General features: G+C 41.1%; 1 protein-coding gene across 3 annotated transcripts; it reads right to left on the bottom strand.

Annotated features, from left to right (window-relative positions):
• Positions 1 to 329: 329 nt before the first annotated feature.
• Positions 330 to 27149, bottom strand: NLRP14 (NLR family pyrin domain containing 14). 3 transcript variants are annotated; one of them, XM_031681273.2, is made up of 11 exons: positions 26840 to 27149; positions 25949 to 26020; positions 22278 to 23874; positions 19017 to 19187; positions 16415 to 16582; positions 11760 to 11930; positions 11173 to 11343; positions 9685 to 9855; positions 7486 to 7656; positions 1212 to 1382; positions 330 to 515 (listed from the first exon to the last, which is right to left on the bottom strand). In XM_031681273.2, exons 1-11 carry the CDS (start codon positions 27138 to 27140, stop codon positions 380 to 382), a joined length of 3300 nt encoding a protein of 1099 aa, XP_031537133.1. In that variant the 5' UTR covers positions 27141 to 27149; the 3' UTR covers positions 330 to 379. The 3 variants fall into 3 exon arrangements, with proteins under 3 accessions (XP_031537133.1, XP_031537134.1, XP_072825510.1); XM_031681274.2 differs by lacking the exon at positions 11173 to 11343 and having other exon boundaries at positions 332 to 515; XM_072969409.1 differs by lacking the exon at positions 19017 to 19187 and having other exon boundaries at positions 332 to 515.
• Positions 27150 to 27997: the final 848 nt, after the last annotated feature.

Here is a 27997-nt window from a genome sequence, read left to right as displayed (position 1 = left end):
TCAACGGGGAAGCATTCAGTAAAATGTGCCACAGATGGCGAGGCTGTGAAGAAAGCCCCGGCGGTGGGAATGGAGAGAAAGCAGAGCCAGGTGCTTGAACGTAATCTTCCCCAGCCCCTCTCCTCTAGTCTCACTTCTAGGATTCTCTGAATTCTTCAATTCCAAGTTCAGGGAAAAACGTGTTACACTTGCACAGAGCTTTAAGTCTTCCATTTTATTTTTGCCTCTTAACCCCTGTGTGAACTAGAGCATTTTACAGAGAAGTGACTAACCTATACCTGGCAGACATCAAATGCGTGACGTCTGGACATGAAGCCCCCCGGCCTTGTCTTGCCGGGGTCTTTATTTGGCTCTGTTCAAGACTACCAGGTTTTTTGAGTCAGAGACACCGCCACCAGGAGCCGTCCTCTTCGTCATGGTCATCACAGTCCTGCTTAATGGCAAGGTGTGGGTTGCTGCTGCACACCGCTTCTAGCAGCTCCTGGGCTTCCTCGTCAAATGCCTCTTTGCACAACCTGAGAAAACAAGGGAACATCTCTTCTTGCCACGAAAGCACCTTCCGGTTTCCCCATAGCCCTTTACTTTCTCTGGGGATTTATTTGAGTGGGGGAGACCTGAAAGAGAATATGAACATGGCCAGGCAGCGGGCAAGGAAACTGACCGATCCGTTGAGGGAGATACAGCAGCTGAAGGACAACAGAGTATAGAGAGAAAGAGAAAATAGGTTAAGATTTTAAAGGATCCGCCGAGAGCCTTTTCCTATTCAAGCAAGATAGTTCTACTAATCATGACTATGAAAACAGCCAACACAAACACATTATATGCTAGGCACTGCTCTAAAAACTGCCTGTGTTGACTCAGGTGGTCCAGCCTCACAGAAACCCTGTGGGCAAATGTTAGCATTTCATCCAGTTTACAGATAAGGAAACAGAAACACAGAGACTGGGGACTAGTACGAGTTCAAGTATCTAGTAAGTGTTAGGGCCGGAATTTAAACTCTGGTAGTCCGGCTCCAGAGTTCTTGGTTCCTAACTCCTATGCTACATCATATCTCTTGGAATTCAGTGTTCAATGGGAGAAAAACAAATAAGGGCCTGGACAACACCAGAGGACCCACAGTCAGGCTGAGGCTGAGGCTAGCCCTGAACGAGTGGCTCCCCAAACCCCTCATTCCAGGAACCTTTCCCCCTGAGAAGCCAACGACGACTTACCCTAGAACCTGCAGTTTACATTCAGGAGACCTCAAGACTTCGCATAACTTCTTAATTCCTTCATGCCCTAAGGTATTCAAGGTCAGGTTTATTTTTATCAGTCTTTGGTTGCTGCTCAGGGTAGAGGAGAGATCCTGACAACAGAGGGCGGTCAAACCACAGTATTCCAACCTGCAGGGAGGAGAGACTAAAGATGAAATGAACTATCTCCCATGACAAAGAGCATACACACGAGATCTGAGAGTGGGGCGTGTAGGAGGACCCCAGAAGCTTAAAAAATGAGCACAACGTGGGTAAAGTCAAGGAATATAAGTATAATGTTCATTACTTCTAGCTATTTATGGGTTGAAGATATCCACTCCTATATCATATCATGAATTACAAAGTCATAATTATGGTCCAGGGAGTAAATGTGGAAACACACAAAGGAAAACTATGAAGCAACTGAATCCTTGAACAGGATTAAAAGTATAGCAACATAAATAGATTTTAGAAATATGGTATTGAGTGTAAAAGGGCAAGGTATATAATGAGGTCTCTAGCACCATGCCATTTATGCAAATAAAAATGCATACACTTAGAAACAATATTACATCTTTTGTAAGGACACACAATTCTATGGTGTATTTCAAACACATTAGGTAAGTTGCCTACAGGTGAGAAGGAGATATGGTTAATGGAGATACATTAACTAACCGACCAACCAACAGGCAACAGAGGGCCCTTGCATAAACCAGAGATAATATAATATCACGAACTGATGAATCATATTCAACTCAACCTTCTGGACCTGATGATTCCCCCCCAACCCATTAATTTTAATTTTCATCTTCTGTTTATCTAGACATTCAACATTTAAGTGTCTATATAGGTGCTGAGTATGTAAAAATATTTTCCAGTTGCTACCCACATGGAACACACATTAATTGGTGGGGGCAATAGTCCCACTAATTTTGACACGTTACATAAATGTCATACAAAGTAAACGTTAGGGTTAAAAGCATTATAAGAGAAAAGGTCATCAAGAATTCATCAGGAAACAATCATTCTGAATTTGCAGTCACTAATAAAAGTCTCAAGATATAGAAAATAAAAACTAACAGGACTACAAAATGAAATACACACATCTGTAATTATAACAAATTTTAACCTATTTTTCACAGTAATTGAATTATCTGGAAAAAAAATCACTAAAAATACCAGATGATTTGAACAACAGAAAAAACAATCTTAACTGATAGGAAAACTGCAGCCCAGAACTCTTCGTGTTCTTCTCAAGTGCACTATGGACACATACAAAACTGACTATACATGGGCCGTGAAACAAATGTTAACAAATTTTAAAGAGCTGAAATCATGCACAGAAGTGTTCTCAGACTACAGTGCTAGAGATTAAATGTAAAAAGATAACAAGAAACTCCTCTTATGTTTGAAAAGTAAGGAGTACACTTTAGAATAATCCATGAGTTGAAGAAAAAAATCTTGAGGGAGTTAAATATTTTAGACTCAAAAATAACAAAAACACTACATATAATATAAAATCTTGTAGGCTGAAGTTAATGCAGTGATTTGAAGGAAAATCATAAAGTCTGTTGGAAAAGAAGGAAATATGTATGAGCTAAGTCATCCAACTCAAGAATTTAGAAAAAGAATGGTAAAATAAACTCAACAAAAGTAGAAGAAATAATAAGATAAAATATTAATGAAACATGACTGATATCTAAATCACTAGAGATGATTGAGACATTAAACAGATAATAATACAGTATTAATAGACACTTGCCAATAAGTTTTAAAATTGAGACTGGATAAAATTACAGGAATATTATCACTTACCAAAAATTACTCAATAATAAAATCTATGTAAGTATATAATTATTTAAAAATTGAGGCAGAAGTCAAAAAACTCTCCACAAAAATGAACTCCAGATCACATGACTTCACCAGAAATTTCTACAAAGTACAAGGAAGACATAATTCCAGTCTTACACAATCATATGCTAAAACCACACATGACTGGCTAAACTCTTAAAAATTAAGTCTGATAAAATTGACAAGAACAGAGAGCAACAGGAACTCTTGCACATTGCCAGTGGTAGAATAAACTAGTCTAATCCTTGGGGAATATTCCCCAAGATATTAATTTCCACTCTTAATTATTTACCCTAGATAAATGTGTACATGGGTGTCTCACAGTTAATGTATTAAAATACCCATAGCAGCACTAATCATTAAAGAAAAGAAATGAAAACAACCCAGAAGTCCACCAATAGAATGGTTTATATAGCTTAGGAAAACTACTAAACAGAACCTCAATTAAATAGAGCTGGGAGACCAGCAGGGGGAGCTCTCGCACCCTGCAAAGATAGAACCCCACTGGAAGAAAAAGGACTTCTATTTCTGGCAAGGACTCAGCCGATGAAAAGCCCTGGACTCTTAGTTTACTGTAGCCCTCCCAACTTCCTTTCCCCTGTATAAAAGCATTCTCCTTCTCTTGCCATGTGGAGACTACAAATAGCTCATCATGGTTACAGATGCTGAATTATAATTCTCTGTTGATCCTGAATAAACCCATTATTGCCAGAGAAATATCTGGCAATCTATTGGTTTCAGATTAGCAATAGTCTGTGGTATGGTCATTCATTCATCTTTTATAGCAATAAAAAATGAATAAAAACAGCCACAGGAAACAACCAGATAACTCTTACAATCATAAGATAAAATCATAACACAAAAGAATATATAAAGTATGATTCCCTGAATATAAAATTCAAAATCAAGCAAAATTCAAGTCCATTGTTTATGATTATGTACATCATGGCTCACTATACAAGAAAACACATAAGTGACTGCTATCAAAGTTAGGATAACGTTTACTTCTTGAAGAAGACAGAAGTTGTTGTGATTTGGGAGGGACTGAGGGAAATTCACTGGGAAAATTTCCTGACCTGAGTGTGATTACATACACGCTTGATTTTTTAAAATACTAGTTTAATTTATTTTTCTGTATTTTATTTAAAAATATTTAAAATATGATTTGGCAGAGCTTAAACATAACAGAACAGAAAAATTAAAATGACAGAATGAAGGTCTCATTAAAAGGAGCAAAAGAGTCACAACTGCTAACAAAAGACTTAGGAATATGTAGGATGGGTTAGAAAAATCTTTAAAAGATTAAAGAAAATTATCGATAAGGAATACAAACAGAAGAGATCCAACATAAGCATAATTGGTGACCTTGCAAAAAAACTGACAAATATACAGAAATTAAAGATAGGAAAACTTACCCCTAAAAAGTACAATCTACAGACTTAAATGGAACATCATGTCCCCAGAAAAATATTAATAAAGAAAATTCAACACAGGACAAATTATTGGGCTAAAGGAGAAACCTTAAGGACATCCAGGGGAAAAAAATTTTTTTTAAAACCAATAAGGACATTGAAGGGGAAGAATCAGCTGGTTTCAAACTTTCCTACAACCAGATTCAATGCTAGCAGGCAGCGGACTAATAAAACTCTCAGAGGATGACCAAAATATTATGAACACAACCAGGCTGCTATTCAAGTTCATAGAAAACTAAGACATTTTCAAATATGCAAAAAAACCCTGGAATAGCCCCTTGAAATTAAATCAGAAAGATTACTGACCCTACCTCCCTCAACAACTCCCGGTCTACATAGCTTAGTGGGGCAGTTTGGTCACTAAACGTGGCTGTCCCCTGAAATGGCTTGACTCTTTTTGGCCACCTCCAGGGTAATGGTTAAGATGAAAGGGATAGCAGGTTATATATATTTAAAAAACCCCAAAAACCTACTTTGAAGTTTCACGATTGTATCCTGACCCAGGAATGGGCATGCTTCTTTTCTTTCCCTGACAGCAGCTCCAGGCCAGCCAGATTGGTTAGGTGGTAGGCCAGCCAAAAAGGCCTTTGGGATTCAAACCTAAATATGTTTAGACAACTGGGTTCTCTTTTGGATTGACAAGGTCCTAGATCATGAGGACAGTGATCATCTGGTTGAAGACAATGCTGGATAAATCCCCTTACGGACCAAGGAGTAGGAGATAATGGGTTTCTGTAGATACTGTAAAACTACTTATGTCTCTCTTCCATCTGATCCCTCTGGCCTGAAGGCCTGGGTGCAAGCAGGGGATGATTAGAGAAAAAGTGAAGTCACAGGCACCGGGATGGGATGCACTGACTTCATGGTGAGGGGGAAGACTAGCAACACTAAGACCCAGGGAAGGGCCACCTTAGAAGCTGGAAGGTGTAGGAAGTGGGGAGAACAGTTAAGGCTCTTTTTCCTCCCAGATCCAACACTGCCACCTGGCAAAATGATTCTGTGGTCTGCTTAGTCAAGCAGGAGCTGCAGCCGGTGGCCTGACCCACTGCTCTGTTGTCATGCTGTCCACGTGCTATGAAAACAGAAAAGCTCATGTGGACATGGCAGGCTCTGAACGATTCTGTTGTACCTGAGGCCATAGATGGCAGACCCCAAATGTGGATCCCTCTCATCTGGGTACAAACATGACAACCGGTAGGACCTTGTTTCAGTCTAATACAAATTCCTAAGATTCTCTTGACGCTGGAACAGCCTTGGGTTTATGCCTCGTGTGGCAAACAAAGCAGCTGTAACTACTTGGTGACGATGCCCACCTGACATAACCAAATCAATGTAACAATGACCCAGATCAAATATAACAGCGAACCCCACGCTGGTGCAGCCTGTGCTCCTTCGGGTCAGATGTCTGTCTGCACGTGGGGAAGTGTGGACCACTGCATGTCTCTTTAATGGGGAAGGGGTTGCTTTTGGCCCATCTTTTGCCTCCTTAATTTACTGCCAGTGACACCAGGAGCAGCAGGTCCTTCTAAACTTCCTTTCGAGGAACTGTAATGGAAAACAAGCCCTATTGTTCCTCCTGTTGTTACTCAGTTGGCTGAGTCCAGGACCCTGGGGGCATAGTTTAAATCAGTACTGCAAATTTGGCCTCATCCTGTGCTTGGAGTCTTGTTGATAGTGGCCTTAATTAAATATTGTATGAGAGAAACTGAACAAAGGTGGTCCCAGCCTCTGCTGGTCAGATTAATCAGAGTGGCCAATGGAGTGGCATATCCTTGGGAATAATCAGAAGCCAAGACTGTATTACTGTGTAGAAAAAAGGGTTGGATATTGTTGGGAGACCTTCTTCCATGGTCTGGAACTCCTACATGTACTGCTGACAGAAATGCCAGGCCCTGACAACTCTTTACCTGGGCCATTTCCTAGGATGTGTGTGCAATGAGCAGCCTTGAGGTTTGGGATAATGTCTCCCTCCAGGACAAAGAGCAGGCTTGCTCACTGCTTGCTGTAAAATGGTGAGTCCACCAAACTCAATGCTCCTCTCCTGGAAAGCAGCCCACTGCATGTGCAGGCATACATCCTCATCCCCTACATCCACCCTGGGGGCCTTGGGGCACAAGGGAAGAGCACACCAATGTGCCCAGAGCTAATGGGGGCTATGCTATGAGTAAGTAATAAAGTCCTCCGACTCTGACAGGATTCTGTGTCTCCTGCCAGCATCCACAAAACAGTAATAGGCTGACTTATTAGATTATAAAATTAAAATTCAGACCCAACAGTTACAACATCATCATTGTTGTGAAAAAAAAAAAGCATATATAAACAGCCAATGCAACCAGAAAAAGGAGCACTTTCTTGGGAGAATCATGAAGACATATCATAGTGCCTGGGCTTCCCACATTCTGAGCAAAATTCTTGACCCAGATGTCAATAATTCATGCCGTGTAAGTAAAAATGTACTAGCCAATATCAGTTCAAGATTTAAAAAGAAAATAAAAATCTAAACAATATATGATTGGACATAAAAAGTACTCAGCACACAGAGTGAGATTTTATTAGGTTGCAGCCTCCTTGAGAGCATCAATAGCACTTTTCCAGATGGAAGATGATTAGTAGAATCTTTGATTTAATAAGAAAATTAATTCAAGGACAGATGGAAGGATAATAGAACACAGACCTGAATCAAGGACCACTTACTTAATACATACTCTGGCCAAGGCACCAAGGACACAAAGAAACAAACGTGAAATGTGGCTTCTGTACTAACAACATGCACTGCATTGATCCATATATTTGAAATTCACATTCTCATTTCTGAGAGTAACTTACCTTCTAGCCCCATTTATTTTTCTACCCGCTGCATATACTAAATCTCTCCTAGCTACACAAGCCACCAAACAGGTAGCATTATCGTAATAGAAAACTGAACTCACCCAAGCCTCTGAATATTACAGTCTGGATGTCTCAAAGCCTCAAACAGAATTTTGACTCCATCATCCTTCAAGTCATTGTTCCCAAGGTCCAGGCTCCGCAGGTTTGGGTTGTTCAGAATAGCAGAGGCCAGATCCAGACAACATGCACTGGTGAGAACACAACCCATCAGTCTGCGAGAAGCACAAGAGAGAAGTGAGACCTTCAGTTGTGAGGCTTAATTTGCTTATTCCCAGGAGAGAGGCCCAGGTATTTGAGCCTTTTTTTCTGAGCCTTTTCTGTCTACAATCTAGGATGCCCACAGGAAGATCTAACATTAACAGTAGAAACAGATGGGATTTCTTAATGAACAGAACAAAATAAAAAACGCAAGTGAAACTGCTTTCTCCCACAAACAGGTTGCTTTCTAACAAACTTCCCAAATCCAGGGCATAAACACATATTTCTGCCAATACTAAATCCAGTGGACGTAAGCTTTCCCAAGGAACCCACAGATCTCTAGGCTTTCAGTTTCTAATGTATTTTTGACATAAAAATGCTTTCCAGGAATCCGTCTCAAAGTGTTATCTCCAAAGAAGATAGCTACACACAAAAAGATGTTTCTTTCAGGTCCTTTCTAGGGCATTTAAGAGCATTCACAATCTGGCCTTGTGTTCTCTTTCCATACTGTCTCACCCACTTTCCCACCATACACATCCAGTTTCTCCCAAATATACTGCATCTATCTGCATTTCCCTTCTTTTCACTCCTTTCCTTCTGCCTAGGAAATCTGCACATAACAAAATCTTCTTTATCTTTTAAGCCTAAAGAAACTCAGTTTCTTCCATCCCATTCCTTGCTCCCTGGGACTTCTGCCATATCCTTGTAACAACAGATGGAATGTATTATAATTGGCTTTGTATTTTTTTTCCCTGCCATTGGCATTTTGTGAGTTACCCAAGGACAAAAGCATCACCTGAGAAATAACCTTTAGTCCTCTGAGCATGTAGCTCATATTTGGCATAAACACTGGCTGAGAGAACTGGCATGTGCCCACAGAGGCTGCGAAGGCAGCTAAGAAAGCAATGTGTCCAGGCGTTACAGCAATGCTTACGTGCATAGGTCACTTAGAAAGTATGTCTCTGTAAATTACATGATGGCACTGGATTAAGTGATAAACTCCATTAGGTATAATTTTGTCTTCCAGTTGAATAATCATCAAGGAAACCAAAGAATCACATCATAACCCATACCCCATACATTTCCAAAAGGAAGTACAGATGCTTATTGGGCCGAAGAGTTCAATCACCCTGGTGTTTACGGATGTGTTACACCGTAGTATTTACCGCAGTGTTTACAATCAACTATTAAACTCATTTGGAAATCTGATTCTCATGAGTCAGTCGTCAGCCCAAGCACCTCTGGGTATACCAGCGATCTTCAGTTTACAGTTCTAGCAAAGCAATGCTGGGGTTGGACCCTTAGTGACTCACCCAGGCTGCTAGTCCCACAGGAGGCCCTGGTGGGAACATGAGCTAAGATCTCTCAGTGACATCTCTCTCTTGCTTCACACTAGCCACAATATTTACCTAGTGAAACATTAAACATCATGTAGCCATTAAAATAATAATTGTATGTAAGTATTTAAATGTGCTTCTGAAGTCCTATCATGTAAAAAGGAAACCTCTAAGTCTGCACAGTGGTCACAATTACAGACGCATATCGCGCACATGGACGTGCGCCCACTGCCAGAGGAAGAGAGAACATGAGGGGAGCAAAACTCGCTGCTGTTTGAGAATGACTGGATTGCTGCATATTTTAAAAAACTTCCCTTCCCAGCTTCTTTAGACGCTGACCGAATTACAAGCCTGAGTTTAAGAGAGAAAAACCAGTGAGCACAGTTTCAGCTTCATGGATGTGCGGCAGAAGACACACAGTAGACTCCCTGGAGCATGACCAAGGGGAAAAAAAACGGCTAACGCTCGGCCTGGTGTCCCTGGTGCTCCTTACCTGAGGGAAGCCGACTGTCGTCACTGCAGTAATTGTTTAAGGAAAATCGGACCCACAGACTTCCCCAGCCTGTCTCCCAGAATGAGGGGGAGAGGGAATCGGCTGTGGATTCTTTTCTCTGACAGCTAGTCGGCTCCCTGCCTTTCCTGCCGCATCCCCCCTGCCCTCACAGTACTTAAAGCGACGCAGACGGGAGGCCACGGAAAACCTACTCCAGGGCCTGGAGACGGCAGCCTGGACGCCGGAAGGCGTCGCACAGAAGCTTCACTCCGTCGTCTCGCAGGCAGTTGGACCCCAGGTCCAGATGCGTCAGGCTCCTGTTGCGCAGGAGCGAGGCAGAGAGACACTCACTGCTGAGTGACGTGAAGTGGCAGCGCCTCAGCCTGTGGAGAGGACGGCGAGGGAAGACGGGGTCACTGCTCAGAGCCCTGTATCTTTAGGAAGGTTTCACGTTACCATCCTGTATCCACTTGCCAGCACTGCATCTCAGACCTAAGGCCCTCCTCCCTCGCTGCCTCTTTGGCTGTCTCACTTGGGTATTTAGGTTGGTACCAGATTTGGCTACAAAACTGGAATCACATTCTTCAGAATTATAAATAACACGTTAACATCTTTACATCACTCATAAATACAGTGTTCTACTGCAGAAGCAGCTGCCTGGAGTGGAGGCGCAGGCACGCGAAGTAGGATGGGCGCAATCGTAATACAATAAGGACTTTCTGTGCATGGTAAAAGTGGCACTTCCCACCAGAAGGGAAAAGATGTATTCGGATATAAATGAAGTGCAGATGATAGGCCTGATGTATGGGGGAAAGAAAGTTTAAGTCTTATAACACAATACATTTGGAATAATTTAACATTTAAATGTTAAAAATTCATCCGCAAAGAGTAGGAAAAGATGATAGAAGTGGATTAAAAAAAAGGTATTTCCAATTATGAAAAAACTTCTAGAAGTCATGCAGGAGGGAGGTAATTTGACCTCACAGAAGTTTTGAATGTCTGTAGTCTAAAAATGACCATAAAAGTTAGAAATACAGCAACATGCCAGGTAGGTTACTTATAATAAATAAAAAAATAGCAGTAATGTAATAGTAATAATATATATATTAATATATAATATAATTAATAACATAGCCTATAAAACAGAAAATATCCACAAGAAAACACCTTATGAAGAGGCAATTCCTAGAATATTAAAGGTTAACATTTGAAAAGATGTTCAACATCAAATGATTTCAAAAGTTATTTTAAGCTATCTAATTAATATTGACCAAAAGGATTAGAGAGACATAGTGAAGATATTAAACAATGCAGGCCCCTGAACTGCAAAGGGAATGCACACAAGCGATCTGGGATGGGTGGACTTTAGGCCTGAATCCATCATTTTCTTGGAAGCATCATGCAAGCTGCATAATCTTTCTACGCCTCACATTCCTCACTGTTCAGTGAGACATTTCAAACTCAAGTGGCTAATCTGACACCAACAGGTGCTTTTGTGCTGATTAAATTTTGCACAGGGCTCAGCACAGAGTAAGGACATAATAAATGGCAATGATTATTATCATCTTCATCATCTTCACTGTCAGGGATAACAGGAGAGAAAAAAGCAAGGGACAGAATATGTTCATAATATTTTTCCATTTTAAATGTATGTCAAAAGGTCTGTTATATTGGAAGGATGAAAACTAGTAGATGCTTACACAAGGCTCTGTAGAGTGCACTGTGGATGTTTCAAGGCATGGCTAATAAGCTTGACTCCACCATCTCCCAAGACGTTGTCCGCCAAGCATAAATGTGTCAGCCGTTCATTGCTGATGAGAGCCAAAGACAGATCCTCACAGCCAGCTGCTGTGAGGCCACAGTGTTCTAAGCTGAAGGAGAAATACAGATGGGGAGGGAAGAGAAGGTTCATGCTTCTCTTCTCCTTCACAGGGAAGCTAGCTGGTACTTACAACCCCTCCATCTCTACTCCAGAAGCAGCCTCGGCAGACCTACTTTAATTATGAATTCCATCGCAGCTATGGACAGGGTCTGATGAGATAAACAGAGGAGGAGAAAAGAGAAGCCTGGAAAGGAATGAAAGTAAGAAGTCTGTCATTAAAAAAAGTGTCTCTAAGAGTCAAGTCAAAGAGGAACGCAGGCAGGCAAAGAAAAGGAGGCAGTCATCCAGGACTGACGAATCAGCCAGTTAGTGTCAAGCCCCAAGCAGCTTCCCCGTTCAGATCATAATGGAAGTATACAAGACTGCACAGAATGACTCTACAGAAAACAGTACAGAAAGACTCACGACAGTCTCTCCAGGTAACACTTTGGATGCATCAAGGCCTCGCACAACAGCATCACTCCGTCATCCAGTAGGTTATTAGTCGATAGATTCAGAGATCTCAGGCTCTGGCTTCTGATGAGAGCCTTAGAGATATTTAGACAACAAACCGTAGTTAGGCTGCAGGATTCCAAGCTGGAAAACAATACAGAAAATTAGAAATGACCACTCCACAGAGAATTATTATAACCCCCACTCACTTAGCCAGAGGGTGTGATTTCTCAGTCGTTGGGACCTGTTCTGAAAATCTGGCTTCTCTACATCAAATGAGAATGATTTACCTAAAGCCCGGGGCTCTGCTAGAGAGTTAGGAAGGGTAGGGGGGAGGGTAGGGAGCTTCCCTCTTCCATCTCCACCTCCCTAATTCCCTACAAAATATGTATGAAAACATTAAAAAGTATTTTTAAACGGTCATTTTTTTGAATCTGGGAGGAATTTCCTTTAACCACATCATGGAAGAAGATGGACTGAAGGAGTGTACCCCTTCACTCTTTGACTTTGAGGCAGAACAGAGTTGGGCTGGAAAGCAGGGGCAAAAGCGAAGACTCCCACAGAACTCTCTGCCCAGAGCTCATTTCTTCATGGGAGCCAACCTGTGTTTTCTGAGGAACCCCATCCTTAACAGTGAAAACACGAAATTAATAAAATGGTTTCTAAAAATAAAGTAAAAGAGGAAGGGAAGCAGAAAGAGAAAAGAAGAAGTACATGGAGAGCCCCTGTTTTTACAGACTCATATTTAGCGACAACTTGGGTCTGGGCGTGGTTGGGCGTAATGTCAGCTGCTTGTAAGAAGACTCAGGCAGCGGCACTCCTAGAACTTGGACTTGTTCCATTTATTGATTTTGAGGACTTATCAACTTGAGTGCCTTCAGAATTGTTTCCCTTCATCAAAATCAGAGCATAGAGAGGTCAGAACAGGGGAAGCTCCCACCTCAATCCAGAATTAGTTCTTATTGGACGACCTAGAACATGGCTTAAGGCTGAAAGCCTCAGCTTGCTCTGAAGAGGTGTTATGGACTGAATTGTCTTCCCCCCTATTTGCATGTTGAAGCCCTAACCCCCACCCCCCCTTAATGTGACTGTATATGGAGAGAGGGCCTCTCAGGAGGTAATTAAGGCTAATGAGGTCTTAAGAATGGACCCCTAACCCAGTAGTACTTGGTGTCCTCATAAGAAGAGGAAGAGACACCAGGGGTGAGCACACGCACAGAAAGGCCATGTGAGGACCCAATGATAAGGCAGCTGTCCACAGGCAAGGAGAGAGGCCTTACCAGAAACCGACCCCGCCAGCACCCTGATCATGAACTTCCAGCCTCCAGAACTGTGAGAAATAAATTTATATTCTTTAATTCACCAAGTCTGTGGGGTATTTTGTTACGGCAGCCAGAGCAAACTCATACAAAAGGGTATTTATTATATCAGCATCAGGCAGTTAGGGAAACTTATACACTGTGTTTGGATAGAGCTCTTTTAGACAGAAAAGAGATTCCAATATTATGGGACCTGTGGATAAAATATTAAAGTTTACAGGAAGAGAGTATTACACTAAGGAACAGAAAATAAACACACATATAAAACCCAAAAACTAGGAAATGGAAGAAAGTGTTTAGAAAGGTCTGCCTTACATTTTAAATGTACAGGAAGATGACGACTCTGAAATGAGAAGAGCACTTCATGAGTGGAGACGACAGTGAGAAAGGGAGCAGGTTTAAGATAAAAGAGTGCAACGAAATTAGAAGCAACAACATTGAGATCTGCATTTGAGGCAATAAAGAGCAAAATCATTATGAATAAATCTGAGAGACTCTCCAAGAAGAAAGGGAGAAAAAGATGAGAAGGACAAAAAAAAAAAAAAAAGTAAGAGTTATATAGGAAAAGAGCTACAACTAATGACTATTAAATGCTCTTGAAAAACAGAAACAGAAATGGTGACAGCGTGTGCAAGAGAGTGAGCCCTGAAACCATTTTAAAACTCCCATTTAAAAAGATTATTTCTGAGAAGGGGAAAAAAAAAACCTTATGAGCAGATCAAAAGTAATAAAATGTGAAAGTAATTTAAAAAATCCTGAGGACACAAATGAGAAAGTAAACACTACAGTTGGGAAGGTGGGAGGGAGTTAAGGGGTTGAAGTGTCAGGTTATCCTCAGACTTCTCTCTAGAACACTAGATGCTGGAAATTACCGTAGCAAAGTCAGTGTTAAGAACAAAGTGGAGGCCTGAGACCCAGATACGTTGTCATTCATCTACAAAGGGGATCAAAGGGTGTAAAGAAAGTCATAAAATGCATCCTTCACACGCTGCATGAAAACATTAATTTAAAACTGTATCAGCCGATGATGCACTGAATCAAAATTAAGAGTTTGTACAGTGGGAAAGGTGAGTTTAAGAAAACAAAACCAAAAAGCTAGCAGTATACATTGATTTAAAACTATGTGCATAGAATTAATCTAAGTAACTGTTGTAATTCAGGTGCATTGCCACGATAAAAAGTCAGAAGTTTTAGAAGAGTTCAAAGTGTAAAATGTCTAGCCCTTGTAATCCTAGATTAAATTAACCTACCAGAAATTGTACCACAGAGGTATACTAAATGTTTTGCCTTACATAAGGGTATTTTAAATGTTGTGATCCTTTTGAATTTGATCAAGTATTTATTTGGGGAAGAAAACCCGGAAGGGCAGTAACTAATAATCACCAATTAAATTAAAATCAGGCAATATAACCTGCAAATTTCTGGACATAGCTGGACACAAACCAAAAATGAAACAAAACGTAGCTCATCTGTGAAGCAAAAAATAGAAAATGGCACTGAAAACATTAGAAAATGCTTCTGACTGGAGATATAAATAGTAGATGTCCTAGAGTCCTTTTGTTCAATAATCTGTTTTGCTCTTATCCTTTCTGTAGTATAAATTTGAGTTTCTCAAACTCTCTCCTTTTCTTAGTGCCAATTAATAGAATTTCAGCTATGGACCTCCTAATGTCTGACAAATGAAATCTGAGCCCCATAAAAAGAAAATGTTCCCTCTTTCCTTTGCAACTGCAAAGAAAAGCAGAGATGGTATCACAAGTCAGAAAATATTTTTTAAAATAGTTTTGCTTTCTTTTATTGTTTTATCATAACAAGGGAATCTTATAAGATACCTGGACCTTATGAGATTATTGATTGCGCCCCAGTGACCACCCACACTGGGAAAACATCTAGTCCTACATAACTCAATGTTAGATTATTACGAATCTCTCATGACTTCTGCCACCAAAACATTCTATTCACTGGTGCAAGAGCCCTACTAGTTGGCTCGGAGAGATGGTTTCCTATCTGAAAGCCTGGTAACTGGGTCTACATGAAGGGTCCTCACTGGAATACATTGTTCAAGTCCCAGCTGATGAAAGGGATAATAGCAAGTCCTGCCGATCTGACAAGTGCCACGGCATTCTGTCTTGGATCCGTGGCTCTCACTGGAAAAGAACATCTTTCCCTCTGTTTAACACATCTTTGCTGCTAACATGTTCATGATTAGACAGAGGAACCCATGACCTACTTCTCAATGGGGTTCCAGACCAGAGGCTGCAGGTTACAGAAAATCTCTCAAAATGTCCTAAACCTGCTTCATAGTTGGTAAAACCCACACCCCAACCTGGCTTGCTGACAACTGAACACATGGTCAAGAATTACCCAGCACCTTTCCAGGCACGCTGTGAGTTGCATCCTGTAAAAACTAGTGAAACTCTTAAAAAAAAATTCCCCAATGGTAACAGAATTCATCTGCCTATTGTCAAAAAGAAGGTCTTGGTTCAGATTTTTCTTGGCATCTTTTTCTACACATACATTATAATTTGCTTCCCACAAATACAGACCTACTTTGGTCCTTCCTGCATCAAGGTTCAGTCTTGTGCCCCCTGAACTGAATCTAGGGATTCCAAAATTTCTAAGGTAAAACTTACTATAATGATTTTTTTTTTGTTTTGCTTTTTTGGGGTTGGTTTTATTTTGTCAGAAACTGATTTAAATGTCTTTCATTGGAAAATAAGATTTTTCTCGAAACCTGTCACACGATGTGGAGACCAAGCATGATTGCTAATTTTTTCACTTTCATAGAGAAAGGAAATCAGGCCCATTACTAGTGTGTGGTAGGGAGCAGGCACCTGGACAGTTGCCACACTGTTCTTCCTCAACTTTCTGTGCTGCTCACTGAGTTGCAGTGATGGGTGAGGGAGATGCAGTGTCAAAAATCAAGTAAAACTGAGCCTGCCTCAGCACCGCCCTCAGCTACTGCTCGTGCAGCCTTTTCTGTGAGAGTTCAAAGATATAATGACTATAGCTGTTCCAGCATCTAAATATGAAAAATTTATAAATTCTGGGTCTCCTCTCCCTTTTTTCCCCCCAGATTTAGGAGATGGAGACACAGAGAACTATACAATGAGGGGCCTTTAGTGGGGGGCGGGGGGAGTTAGACGTCTTATCAGGAGGAAATAAGCCTGAATCTACAAATCCCTGCTCTTTCAACCAAGAAAGTAGATCTAAGCTAGCCCTGTGAACGGCAAGTCCAGGCTGTGAGAATCTATTTGGCAGACAAAAGTCTCAAACACACGCACACACATGCACAAACTCATGACTTACCTCAGGTTCTGTAGTTTACACTCCGGGTGTTTCAAGGCATCACATAGTGACTTTACTCCATTATCCCCTATATCGCTTCCTTTCAGGTCAAGATGCATCAGGTTCTGGTTATGAGTCAAAGAACTAGAGATATCCTGACAAGCATCAGGGAAAGAAATAAATCTCAACCTTCAGAAGGAAAACACACAAGAGGGATTACAAAATCATCTCTGTCCCTGGTTCCAACATCCCTTTCCTTTCCAGCGCAGCTCTGAGATACTATCTAAATATTCCTGCCATCTCTTATCTTACACTGGGTTTCTCCTGTTTCAGGTCAAGGTCGTAAATTCAAGCTTCAGGATGTTGCTTAGGAAAAAAATGGGTTACAACTTAAATGTCCATTATATCCTGACAGCTGATACTCTCAACTTTTTTTTTTTCTTTTGACTCTAAAGGCAAAGAAAGTGTGGCATCAGGAAAAGCAGAAGAGAAGTTTTTGAACTCTTAGTCCCAGGAATGAGGACCGAAAATTATCGAGGCTATTCCTAATACTGCAATTACAACATTAATCCATATATTAATCCTTTAAATAACCCAACATGAGTTCACAGTTAATATCAACTATTTGATGTGCATCATTAGCACAATACATTATTGCAAAATATTCCCTGTCATCTTGTGGACTTTGTTAGGTGTAGAGACAACCCAAAGCAAAATATGAAGAAAGTTAAATCTGCCGATTTTTCTTCCTGTTTTCCATCTCTGAGTCATCGTTAGCTGTATCTGATTCTTCTATAGTGCCTCTGCTGGCTCCAGATGCCCAGTGTGTTCCTACTGCTAACTTTTCAAAAACTTCCCTTTGTGATCTCACCTCCCCTCACTTCTGAAGATCACTCACCCTTCACCCTCACCCTCCATCCAGCCAAGCACATCAAGAAAATAAAGCTTTTACCCATTTAGAGTGCTCACCATCATCTCTAGTAAAAGTTCCCAATGCACTCACTAAACCTAAGTTGAAAGTACAGTGTCACTTGTTAGGGAAGAGTGATTTAAGTAAGGCAGGCCAGACTAAGGTGGGAAAGACTGAGAGCTGCCCTCATGGAGCCATCCCCCGAGAGACCCTTGCATTCTAAAAGAGGAAGCCATTTAACCCGAAAGAAGCACTAGCTACTGTTAGGATCTGGGTTGGGGCATTCAGTGAAGGGACACTGTGCGGGAGATGAATGGGGGTGAGTGAAAAGGACTTCAGGAACACCTTCATTGTAACATGTGTGTAACTGCCTCCCATACCTACATGCAAGACCTGACCTAATCTAGTCACTTAAAATCTAAGGTCAGATCTCACTAAAAACACTGAGATTTTATGGGCAGTATTTAGGGGGAAGCCTGTTCCCCATAAAATAACATTAATCAACAGTGCTAATGGAAACAAGTATCTTATCGATTGTTCAGCATTTGGTACATACTGCTGAGCCCTGAGCACGTCGATGAGCACAGAACACAAAAGAGAACAGGATCAGTTCCAGCTCTTAGCAGAGCCAATAGACAAGAGAGGGAGACCTGTAAATGACCAAGTGTAAAAAGGCAGTAGGGTATCTAGAATCAAATTAAGATATAATAAAAAATTTTAAAAGGACATAGCAGATGTTGGCGAGGATGAGGAGCAGCTGGAACTGTCATATACTGCTGGTGGGACTATACAATGGTAAAACCACTTTGAAGAACTGGTTGGCAATTTCTTAAACAGTTAAACATACATCTATGAGCTAACAATTCCATTCCTAGGTATTAGACCAAGAGATGAAAACATCTATCACACACAATAGATTTGTACAAGAATATTCAAAGAAGCCTTATTCATAATTACCCCAAACTGGAAACAACCCAGGGGCCAATTAACAAGAGAATGAATAAGCAAGCTGTAGTATAGCATACTATGGAATGCTAATCAGAATGAGAAGAAAGAAACAATTGAAATAGCAATGACATGAATAAATTTTTAAAAATATTTTGTTGAGCAAAAACAGATGGACAGAAAAATATATATACTGTATGACTCCATTTAAAAGATTTCCAAGAACAGACAAAACTAATCTAAAGTGATAGAGGTTAGCAAGTGGTTGCCTTTGGGACTGGGCAGGGTGAGAGGAGTGAATACAGAAAGGACTACAGGGAAACTTCACGATTAGATGTAATTACTTTCTTGCTTGTTTGGGGTATTGGTTACACAGGTGTATGCAACTGTCAAAACTCAATGAACTGGACACTTCATATCTGTGCACTGTATTGAATGGAAAAAAATGATATATTCCAGAATTTGTTTAGACAATGCCTTGTTGACTTCCCTAGAATGCCTTAGCTCTGTGCTCCTCTCCATGTAGAAAATTCCTAACGAAGCCTCAAAGACCCAGGTCAACTGCTACTATGTTCTGTGTAATATTTCCCAGAACAAGTTAGCTATGCTCCCCCGTCCCCAGAGCTTTCCACAATTCATGTTCTTAGAGTATTTTACACAGTAGACTTTAATTATCTGTTTACTGTTGGTTCCCTTTAATAGGACTGGGAGGTGGGATAAAGAAAGAAAATACAATGGCTCCATTATGTTTTCTCATGCCAGACTTACAGTAGTTTTCGTAGTTTACAGTCTGGGTGCCTTAGTTCTTGATTAAAAGTCTTCATTGCTAATTTATCAAGGTTGCTATGACACAGGTCCAGTTCTCTCAAATGTTCATTTGTATGAAGCACAGAACAGAGATCTTGCCACCAACGAGTAATGCGACCACCATCCCTTTGCCTAAATGATTGGAAAAAGAGACCAACAAATCTATTTCAGCCTAGGCAGCTCTCTGAAGATGGTATGGGGTGAAAGTAAGTGTATTTGGAAGTGGTGAGACCACCCAGTGCAGCTCTGGCTTGAGCACCGTCCCCAGGAAGTCTTCCTCTTGGCACTCCAGGGATTTTATTGGCCCAATAGACTGCCCCCGCCATCCCTGTAACACACACAGAATTAAAAACTAGGGTGAATTCACATTAAAAGAAGAGATTCAAGAAGGACAAGAGAGAACTCTCCAAATACCTGAAGAGCCAGTATCAAGAAGAAAAATAATATATGAGCACAAGGAGTAAGATTAGAAAAAGCGGGTAGACATTAGGAGACTGGCGTAGATTAAGAAGCACCGACTGTGAGCTCCAGTTCTGCCACTTACTATCTGTGTCACTTTAAGCAAGTTCCATTAGTTCTCTGAGCTCCACATTTTCTTCATCTACAAAATGCAAATGCCATCTCCCTTCACTGGGTTGTAAGGGTTTAATAGTCAATTTCAGTGGGTACACAAAAGCACTGTGTAAATTTTGAAGTGGTATCCAATTTAACTACTAGGCTTATGATCAACAGGTTCATTTAAACAGATAAAGAGTAATAAGGAATAAAATAGAAGATATCCTAGTGATTTTAAGCATAAGCTCTAGAATAGGACAGTCCAGAATCCCAGCTTCACCGTTCACTAAACTGGGTGATTTTGGCCATGTTACTAACCTATCTTCATCTTAAAAACTAAAGGTAATAGTCTGCATTTCTTAGGATTACTGTAAAGAATAAGTAAGACAATCTATAGAGAATGCTTAGCGAATGTTTCATGTTATAAATGTTATAAATCCTAACAATTTGGGAGCTGCTATTATTTATATTAAAACACATAAAAGTCTAGCATGCTGCCTTATATATTATAGCTACTGTAGGGGAGGAAAAGTATCTTTTCTCCTCTGTTCCCCTGGGTTCTGTGAATGGGACCCTGTAAATGAGACCGACAAAAGACATCGTAAGAGAAAAGCGTACAAATTGTATTAGCATGTGCACTGCAGCTTCACATGGGAGAAACTCAGTTCTGAGTAACTCAAAGGAGTGGTTAGAGTTTGGGGTCCATAGGCCTAAATTACTAGGGGAAAGGCATGGGGAGAAAGGGCACTTATAGAGAAACAAATGACTGTTTAGGAAGATAAACGGGCCCCCAGGAGAATAGACGGGAGGTATGATCGTTGGTGACAATGTCTATCAGGGTGTGGTGCCAACTTCTGTCTCCAAGAAGACAAGATCAGAACTGCCCTGGGGAGTGGATTTATGACAACTGAGTTCTTTTGGGAGGACTGCTTTTAGGCAGACAAGGGATTTCAGGAAATTAAATGCCTTCAGTGTAAGATAATTCTTCAGTAAAAGCTGTATATTTTGAAGTGGCATGTACTGATCCTCTCTACTACTCAATACATATTGGTTCTCCCATGATTTACTTAAAGTGAAATGAATGACACTGCAGAATGGTGGTCTCTACATCACTGGGGGTCTTAAATTTGAGAAGACTAGGCAAACATTCAAGTGCTTACTATGTACGGATACTACAGATAAAACGGTGAACAAGACAGAGATCCTGCTCTGATGACGTTTACAGTATACTTATGTTGTAGAAAAAGACTGAGGTCACCTATAATGTCCCTTTTAAAACACTGAGTTCTCAGCCTCTTTTATTTTCACAACAATGCCAACTCTAGGATTACACAGGTGAGGGAAAGGTAACACAAAGACTAGCAAGACAGTGGCCAGAAAGCCTTCCTAACACTTATTATTAAGCATAAAATACATTCCAATGTCCTGGGTTCACTCACATCTTCTGTAAATAGAACTATGAAGTCAGAATTAAGAAAATTCACTGAAGGTGACTAATCACAACTCCTCAAGGACAATAAAGGTCATAGCATCCCAGCCTAAAACTCCTACTCCCACAGTTCAGAGAAGAATGAAATACATGTTCTTATAAGACGAATACAATTGTATGTAATGGCAATGAGAGCTTGGGCAAAATTGGAAAACCAAGGACTTATAATCAGATGTGTGACATCCGTCAAGTTATATACCTTCTTGGTACCTCGGTTTTTTAAATAAGTAAAATGGAAATAACAGTATGTACCTAGGATTGTTGGGAGACTGAGCTGGAACTTAGAAGACTGTCAGGTATGTGTTAAGCAAATGTTAGCTATTATTTGGTGTGTGCTTGAATTAATCATTATACACTTATTTCTCTGAATCTCACTTTTATAATCTTAAAAATAAACTGAAGTATGGTTTTGACCGCCGTTAAGCTGGGTAACATGCTAAATAGCCCCTGTATTATGTAACTGTATACCACATAGTAAACCCTCAATGAATTAAATCTGGAACTTATGAGTTCAATTCCTCCCCCAGACTCAGATGGGTAGAGTCAAAAAGGGCAACTTGAGGAAAGACAGAGGGTAAAATAATATGCCTAAAATGCTGAAGCTTCATTTATCCTTTCAAAACACTTCAAAACCTACTAACTCTTGCCCCACATCTGACTCTCTCCATTTAGCTGTTAGACGGCTGAGACCTTTCATACAAGCCCAAGCTCTGTCTAGGTGACAGGGAAGGCGAGTACAGTGAAACAGCCCAGAGAGAGGACCCGTGTACACTAGGTTCAGCGAGAAATTCCTCGTCCCTGTTCTTCAGGAGGACATCATCGTAGAAAGTTAAACATTGTGTTGCAGTGGATGGAAGGTAGCCCCGTGCCGCGTCCCGCCTTGAGGACTGAAGCATTCATTCCCCAGTCGTTGGGGGTGTTGACAGCTGACCGCTCTCAGCCCCCTCCCTCCCTTGGGATAGCCCCCAGGCCAAGAGAGCTTCCGCCCATTCCTCACCAGGAGCCGTGCCTGGTCAATAAGGGGTTTCAGTGCCTGGCCTCCTTGCATCAGGGTGGGACAACTGTGAAAGGTTATCCTGGCTCTGGGACCTCGAACAACTCCTCCCTGCCCTCGGACAAAATCTATTCCCTTCACTCCCTCGCAGGGCACTTCCAGGGAACTGACCTGACACACTTACCAAGTTTCAGCTTGGGGGCTGGAGTTTAACTCCTTCTTCTCAAATACCACAGTTACAGACAGTTTAATGGTCCGTAAGTACTGGCAATGCTTCAGGCAGAATGAAGACACGAGCAAATGGATTTCCTCACAAATATTAATGACAACCTTTGGGAAGTATCTCATTGCCTGGTTTATAAAGGCTTCATCTTGAGTTTCATATAGAATGTGAAACAAGTCCAGAAAAACCAGGTGTGATGGAAAAGGGTCACTGTTTCCTAGTGTTTCCATCCACTGTAGTGTCTTCCATTTCATCTCCAAGGACATTTTACAGTTGAAAGTTTCCTCCAGTTGTTTTACTAGATCTTCATTCAAAAGGCCAAACAGAAAGCATTTCATCTGCAGCAAGTGGGGGTCATTACAACTGCTGCTTTCAAGTAACAGCTCTGGGTCTTCAAAAGACTGGAAGGAATTGTCCCCGGTGTCCCAACTGTCTTGCAACATATAAAACATAGCTGCAAAAAACTCCTGAATGTGGAGGTGGGGGAACATATAGCAGTTTTCATACTCTGCATCCCTTTGAAGAATATTCATGTCCAGGAAAACTGAGACATCAGATTTAACTAACCCATGCTTTCTGAGATTCTCCTTGTAAAACACATAAGTCATAGTCCATACTCCCCTGGCAGCCAAGTGACACAGGCTCCTCAGCTGGGTTTCGCTGGGTAGACTAGGAAAGCGTCCATCTACACGTGTGAACAAGCTAGAGATACAGCAGGTAAACAGAGCTGTGGTTGTCCTGCAGGTCAACGTGATATCACCACCCTTCTCCATCTGCTGCTCCAGACAATTACAAATGACCCAGCACACCAGGGGGACTTTGCACATGCTGAAAAGCATCTCATTGTTTCTTAGGCAACTGGACACTTGCAGGGCCCACCTCTCATCTTCAAAAAACTGGCAAATATACTCCTCTCTTGCATTCTCAGACATACCTAGTAGCTGTATAGAACGCGGACTCTTCAATAAAGGCTTTAGTTTCTTAAAAGCTGTGAGTTTTGTCGTCACCAATAAGGACGACTGAGGGAGCATCACTTTTCTCAGCAAACTACTCACGAGGAAGGACACAGGGTGTACCTGGGTCCAGTCGCCACACAGCACAAACTCGGGTTCCTCAAAGGCGAAGTGTAGTTCATCAAAACTATCAATAATAAAAAGGAGACCACTCGGCTGGGACATAATTCTCTCGATGGGCCCTTCTGTGCTGGGCCAGTCATCTGACAGCATTTCAGCAAAGCTTTTCTCTCTCAATGGGTTAATTTCTCTTGCATTGAGATAAAAAACATAGGTAAATTTCTGCTGGTAGAGATTGCCCTGTGCCCAATCTAACATCATCTTTCTCACCAAGGTTGTCTTCCCGACTCCAGCAGGCCCCTGAAGGACCACTGTCTGCGGCTGCACGCCGGTTCTGACATCCTCACCAAACAAACGTTCCAACAGTTCTCGGCTCTCCTGAGTGATTTCATGACAGAAATTTCCAGATTCTGCAAGCAAACAGTTCTTATTCGACATGAAGCGAAATTTTTCCTCTATTTGAATTCTGTATTTTGTTCCATCACCTAAGTCAGTTAGAAAGGAGATGGGGGGGGAGATACACAAGATTAAAATAAACTCTATGGTTTGCAATGTTAAGAATACTGGAGGACTTAGAGCAGGAACAAGATACAGGCTGAAATCAACCTACAGCAGTTTACATGAGAAAAGAATGGAAATAAAACAAAAACATTCCTGCAGATTTAAAACCTACATTAGAAACTGTGTAAAAATAGAACTGATAATGCAGACATTTAGGGTGGAAAAATAAAAATTAGGTTCGTTCTAGAAATATTTTTTATCTTCTTTGTACTTATACTCTACAGAGAAAAAGGATGGCATGTGTGGGGAACAGAGCCATCATCCAGATAAAAAGAGGACCTAGGCAACAATTAACAGTAATTGCCAGAGAGGACCTTAATCTACAGATCAAAAGAATCCACTTTATACAGATAAAACATTAACGGAAATGAACAGTTACAGGATCCTCCCTGAGGAGCGAGAGGGCTGAGTCCCACATCAAGCTTCCCCGTCCTGGGGTCCTGCCCTGGGAAGATGGGCTGAGCCCCCAGAACATTTGGCTTTGAAGGCAGCAGGGCTCACTTTCAGGTGAGCTGGGGGGCTGTGGGAAACAGACTGCTCTTAAAGGGTACACACCAAGTCTCACCTGCTCTGAGGCATTCAGTACAAACATCTAACATAGCTCATTTCCCACTAAATTATGCTTTGTTCTCCCCCAATGGAAGGGATGGTATTAGAAGGCAGGGACTCTGTCTTTGAATGGTATAATACCTAGTAAAGTGCTGTATTTTTAAAAATTGAGATTATAAGGATGATTTTTAGTTTCTTCATTATACATTTATCTACCGAATTTTCCAGAGTAAATTTCTATGGCGGTGGAACCTTGGTTTCCTAAATTTACGGCCAGTTACGCCACAAAAATAAACTTGCTTATATTGTATCAGAAATTAAAGTCCAAGCAGGAAGTTATCTTCAAAATCATTTAATACAATAAGAAAGTTCTATTTACTAGTGCTCGGAATGAAGCAGGTTCTCAATTATTTCTTGAATGAAATTAGGTGGCCCGTTAGAATGCAGCATAGCTGAGTTAAGAATGAAGGTTTCTCACTTGGTTGAGTTTTCTTTGTAATGTAATTCCATTTATATAAACTGGAATTCAGTTGTACAGAATTCAAAACAAAGTAGGGGGAATGGAAATGGTACTGAACTAAGACTGAGAAGACCTAGAAACTACATTTTACATAGACTAGCTGGTCACTACCCCAGAACTCAATTACAGTATCATTTCTAATGGAAGTAAAGAGATTCAATAAGCCAAACAGTCCCCACCAACTCAGGGACTCTTCAGTCCATAAAACAAGATCAACATACCTTTGCTCTTCAGACTGTCAACTTTTGACTGGCCATTTCCAAATACAGCTCTCTTGAGGCTCTGAATTAACAGAGCCCTGTTTCTGACTTTGTCCAGAGAGCCAGTTTTGCCAACTCATTTTTTTTTAATTGAAGTATAGTCAGTTTACCATGTTGTGTTAATTTCTGGTGTATGGCACAGTGACTCAGTTATACTATATATATTCCTTTTCATATTCTCTTTCATTATAGGCTATTACAAGGAAGTGAATATAGTTCCCTGTGCTATACAGTAGGACCTTGTTGTCTACCTATTTTATATATAGTACTTAGTATCTGCAAATCCCAAACTCCCAATTTATCCCTCCACCCCCTTTCTCCCGCTCTGGTAACCACAAGTTTGTTTTCTATGTCTGTGAGTCTGTTTCTGTTTTATAAATAAGTTCATTTGTCTCATTTTTTAAAAAAGATTCCACATATAAGTGATGTCACATGGTATTATTCTTTCTTTTTCTGGCTTACTTCACTTAGAATGATGGTCTCCAGGTCCATCCCTGTTGCTGCAAATGGCATTGTGTTATTCTTTTTTTATGGCTTTTTCAAAGATAACCACTGAACAGGTAGGATATTACCAGAAGTCAACAAGTGTTGCACAAAGGTCCCCTGGGAGATAGCCCTCCTCCATCATGCTTCAGAAGCTCCAACCTCCCAAAGCTGACTCAAACTTACCCAGCACAGCTTCTTGATGACCTTGTACCTCTCTGGCCCCAGTGTCCTCTGGTCTCACCGTCTTGGCTATCCCTGCAACAGATTCCAAAAGGATCATGAGATTTACCAAAAATAAGGAGAATTGGTGATGACCAGAACACAATTTTCCTCAGTGGTCCAATTCTCTGATCATTTGGGTTTAAGAAAACTAGAGCCAACAGAGCCTCAGACTGGACCAGCTTAGCTGAGGGAGATGTGAAGTGGTGTGAACAGCACTGAAGCAGGACACCTCCTGCCATGCCTCCCATCCTGTAACTCTAAGGCAAGTGGTCTCGTCTAAGCCTAAGCTTCCTCATCTATACTGACCTCACAGAGAGAAGGTGAGGCTCAGAAGATACACAATATCAATGCATACACATTTTGCAGCTATAAAGCCTTGTATATGAGTAAGAAATTTAGATGACTACAGGATTTCACAGCTGGGAATGACTAAAATTATCATTTTGGCTTACATCCCTTAATAATTTTTTGCCCACTTCTTATCCTTCAGCAAAGATTTAAAATCATATTTGTGAGTCCTTAAAATTTAGCCTAACCTGTCACTTTATTTGTAGTTTAGGCCAAGGAACATTAGATGGGACAATTCTTATCACTCCATTCCTTTAATCATTCTAACTGGTACAAGATGGATGGATCTCTTCCAGTGAAGGAGCCAGGCTGAGTAACAGTACTCAAAACCCTATGGCCTCTTTGGTGTTCCTCAAATGACCCAACAAGCTCCCACTGTACTTGAGCATCATGGAGTGTGTATCCACAGAATAGTTTAACACCCATGTCCCTTTCATAGAATCAATGGGCTCCAGGAAGCACTTCCTTCTCCCCACCCCGGGATGTGTCTCCAGCATCACTCACAGCTGATCTCTGCTTTTGCTCTCTGGCACAGGCCCTTCAGGTTCATCTTGCCAAAGATTTTGAGAGCCACATCCCAGGCCTGCCCTCCCGGGTAATACTGGTTCATCAAGTTAGCCAGATCCTCCCGCTTGGCCTTCTTCACGTCAGACCAGGGTATCCTGCGGGACCCAGGTCTCACGGTCTCGTTCTTCAGGAATGACTTGAATATATTTAATTCCTCTTTGTTTAGCTCCTCCAAATATAGGAGCAGCCCAAAATCAGAAAAGTAGGAGGAAGAAGACACATCTGTCATCTTGTCCATGAATCAATATTCAAGCTTCAGTGTGGAAAAATAATCAAAAGATGGAATAAACGGGACCTATGGAAAAGTAAGATTAGAAAATGAAATACCTCTAAAAATCTAGATTAATTCAACAAACGTGTATTGAAGTCCACTATATAAGGGTTCAGGATTGACCTAGTGTCCGCTGTAATACATGTTCTATCACAAAAATATTCCTCTGATACAAACCACTTCTCCTTTCTTCCACCTTCCCAAGAGTTACTCCCAGTCCCATACTTACGAGCTGTAAGAAAGAAAAAACGGCAATTCATCTTTCATTACTCTTCTGCTAAGCGAGGATATCAGAACCAATCTCAGAGGACTGCAGTACGGATTAAATGAGGTAGAGTTCACGTGTCGCCTGGCTCAGAACAGACTCCTCCTAAGTACAGGCAAGTTTCCTCATTCCCTCTCTCCCCCACCAACACCCAACATATACCTCAGCCCATAAAATGTTATTGTGCCCCCATCATTACTCTTGAAGCACATGCAATTGGCATATGTCACCTTTTATGTCTTCTTGTCATGTCATCTCTGGTCACAAATCCATACCAAGTCCCTAAAGGTCTGTGTTCCTAGTTCACAAGCTCCTTTCACATCTGTTCCCCAACACCACAATTATTCTGGGTGAGTGCAAAGTTAAAACCCATCCCAGACAGCATTCTCTCCCATCCCTGACCTCAACTCCCATGACCTTGTTCCACTCCAGCATTTCACTCTGATGTTCTCGCTCAGAATTTATCAGCAAGGACCACCCGAACTGTTAAACTGCCAAGTCCCTTAAATTAATTAAACTCTTAAATTAATACCTTCCAGTTAATTGAGCAGTTTCATGT

The sequence above is a fragment of the Vicugna pacos genome, chromosome 10, assembly GCF_048564905.1.
Source record: "Vicugna pacos chromosome 10, VicPac4, whole genome shotgun sequence".
Lineage (NCBI taxonomy): Eukaryota > Metazoa > Chordata > Mammalia > Artiodactyla > Camelidae > Vicugna > Vicugna pacos.
This window is presented reverse-complemented; position numbering and strand designations above follow the sequence as displayed.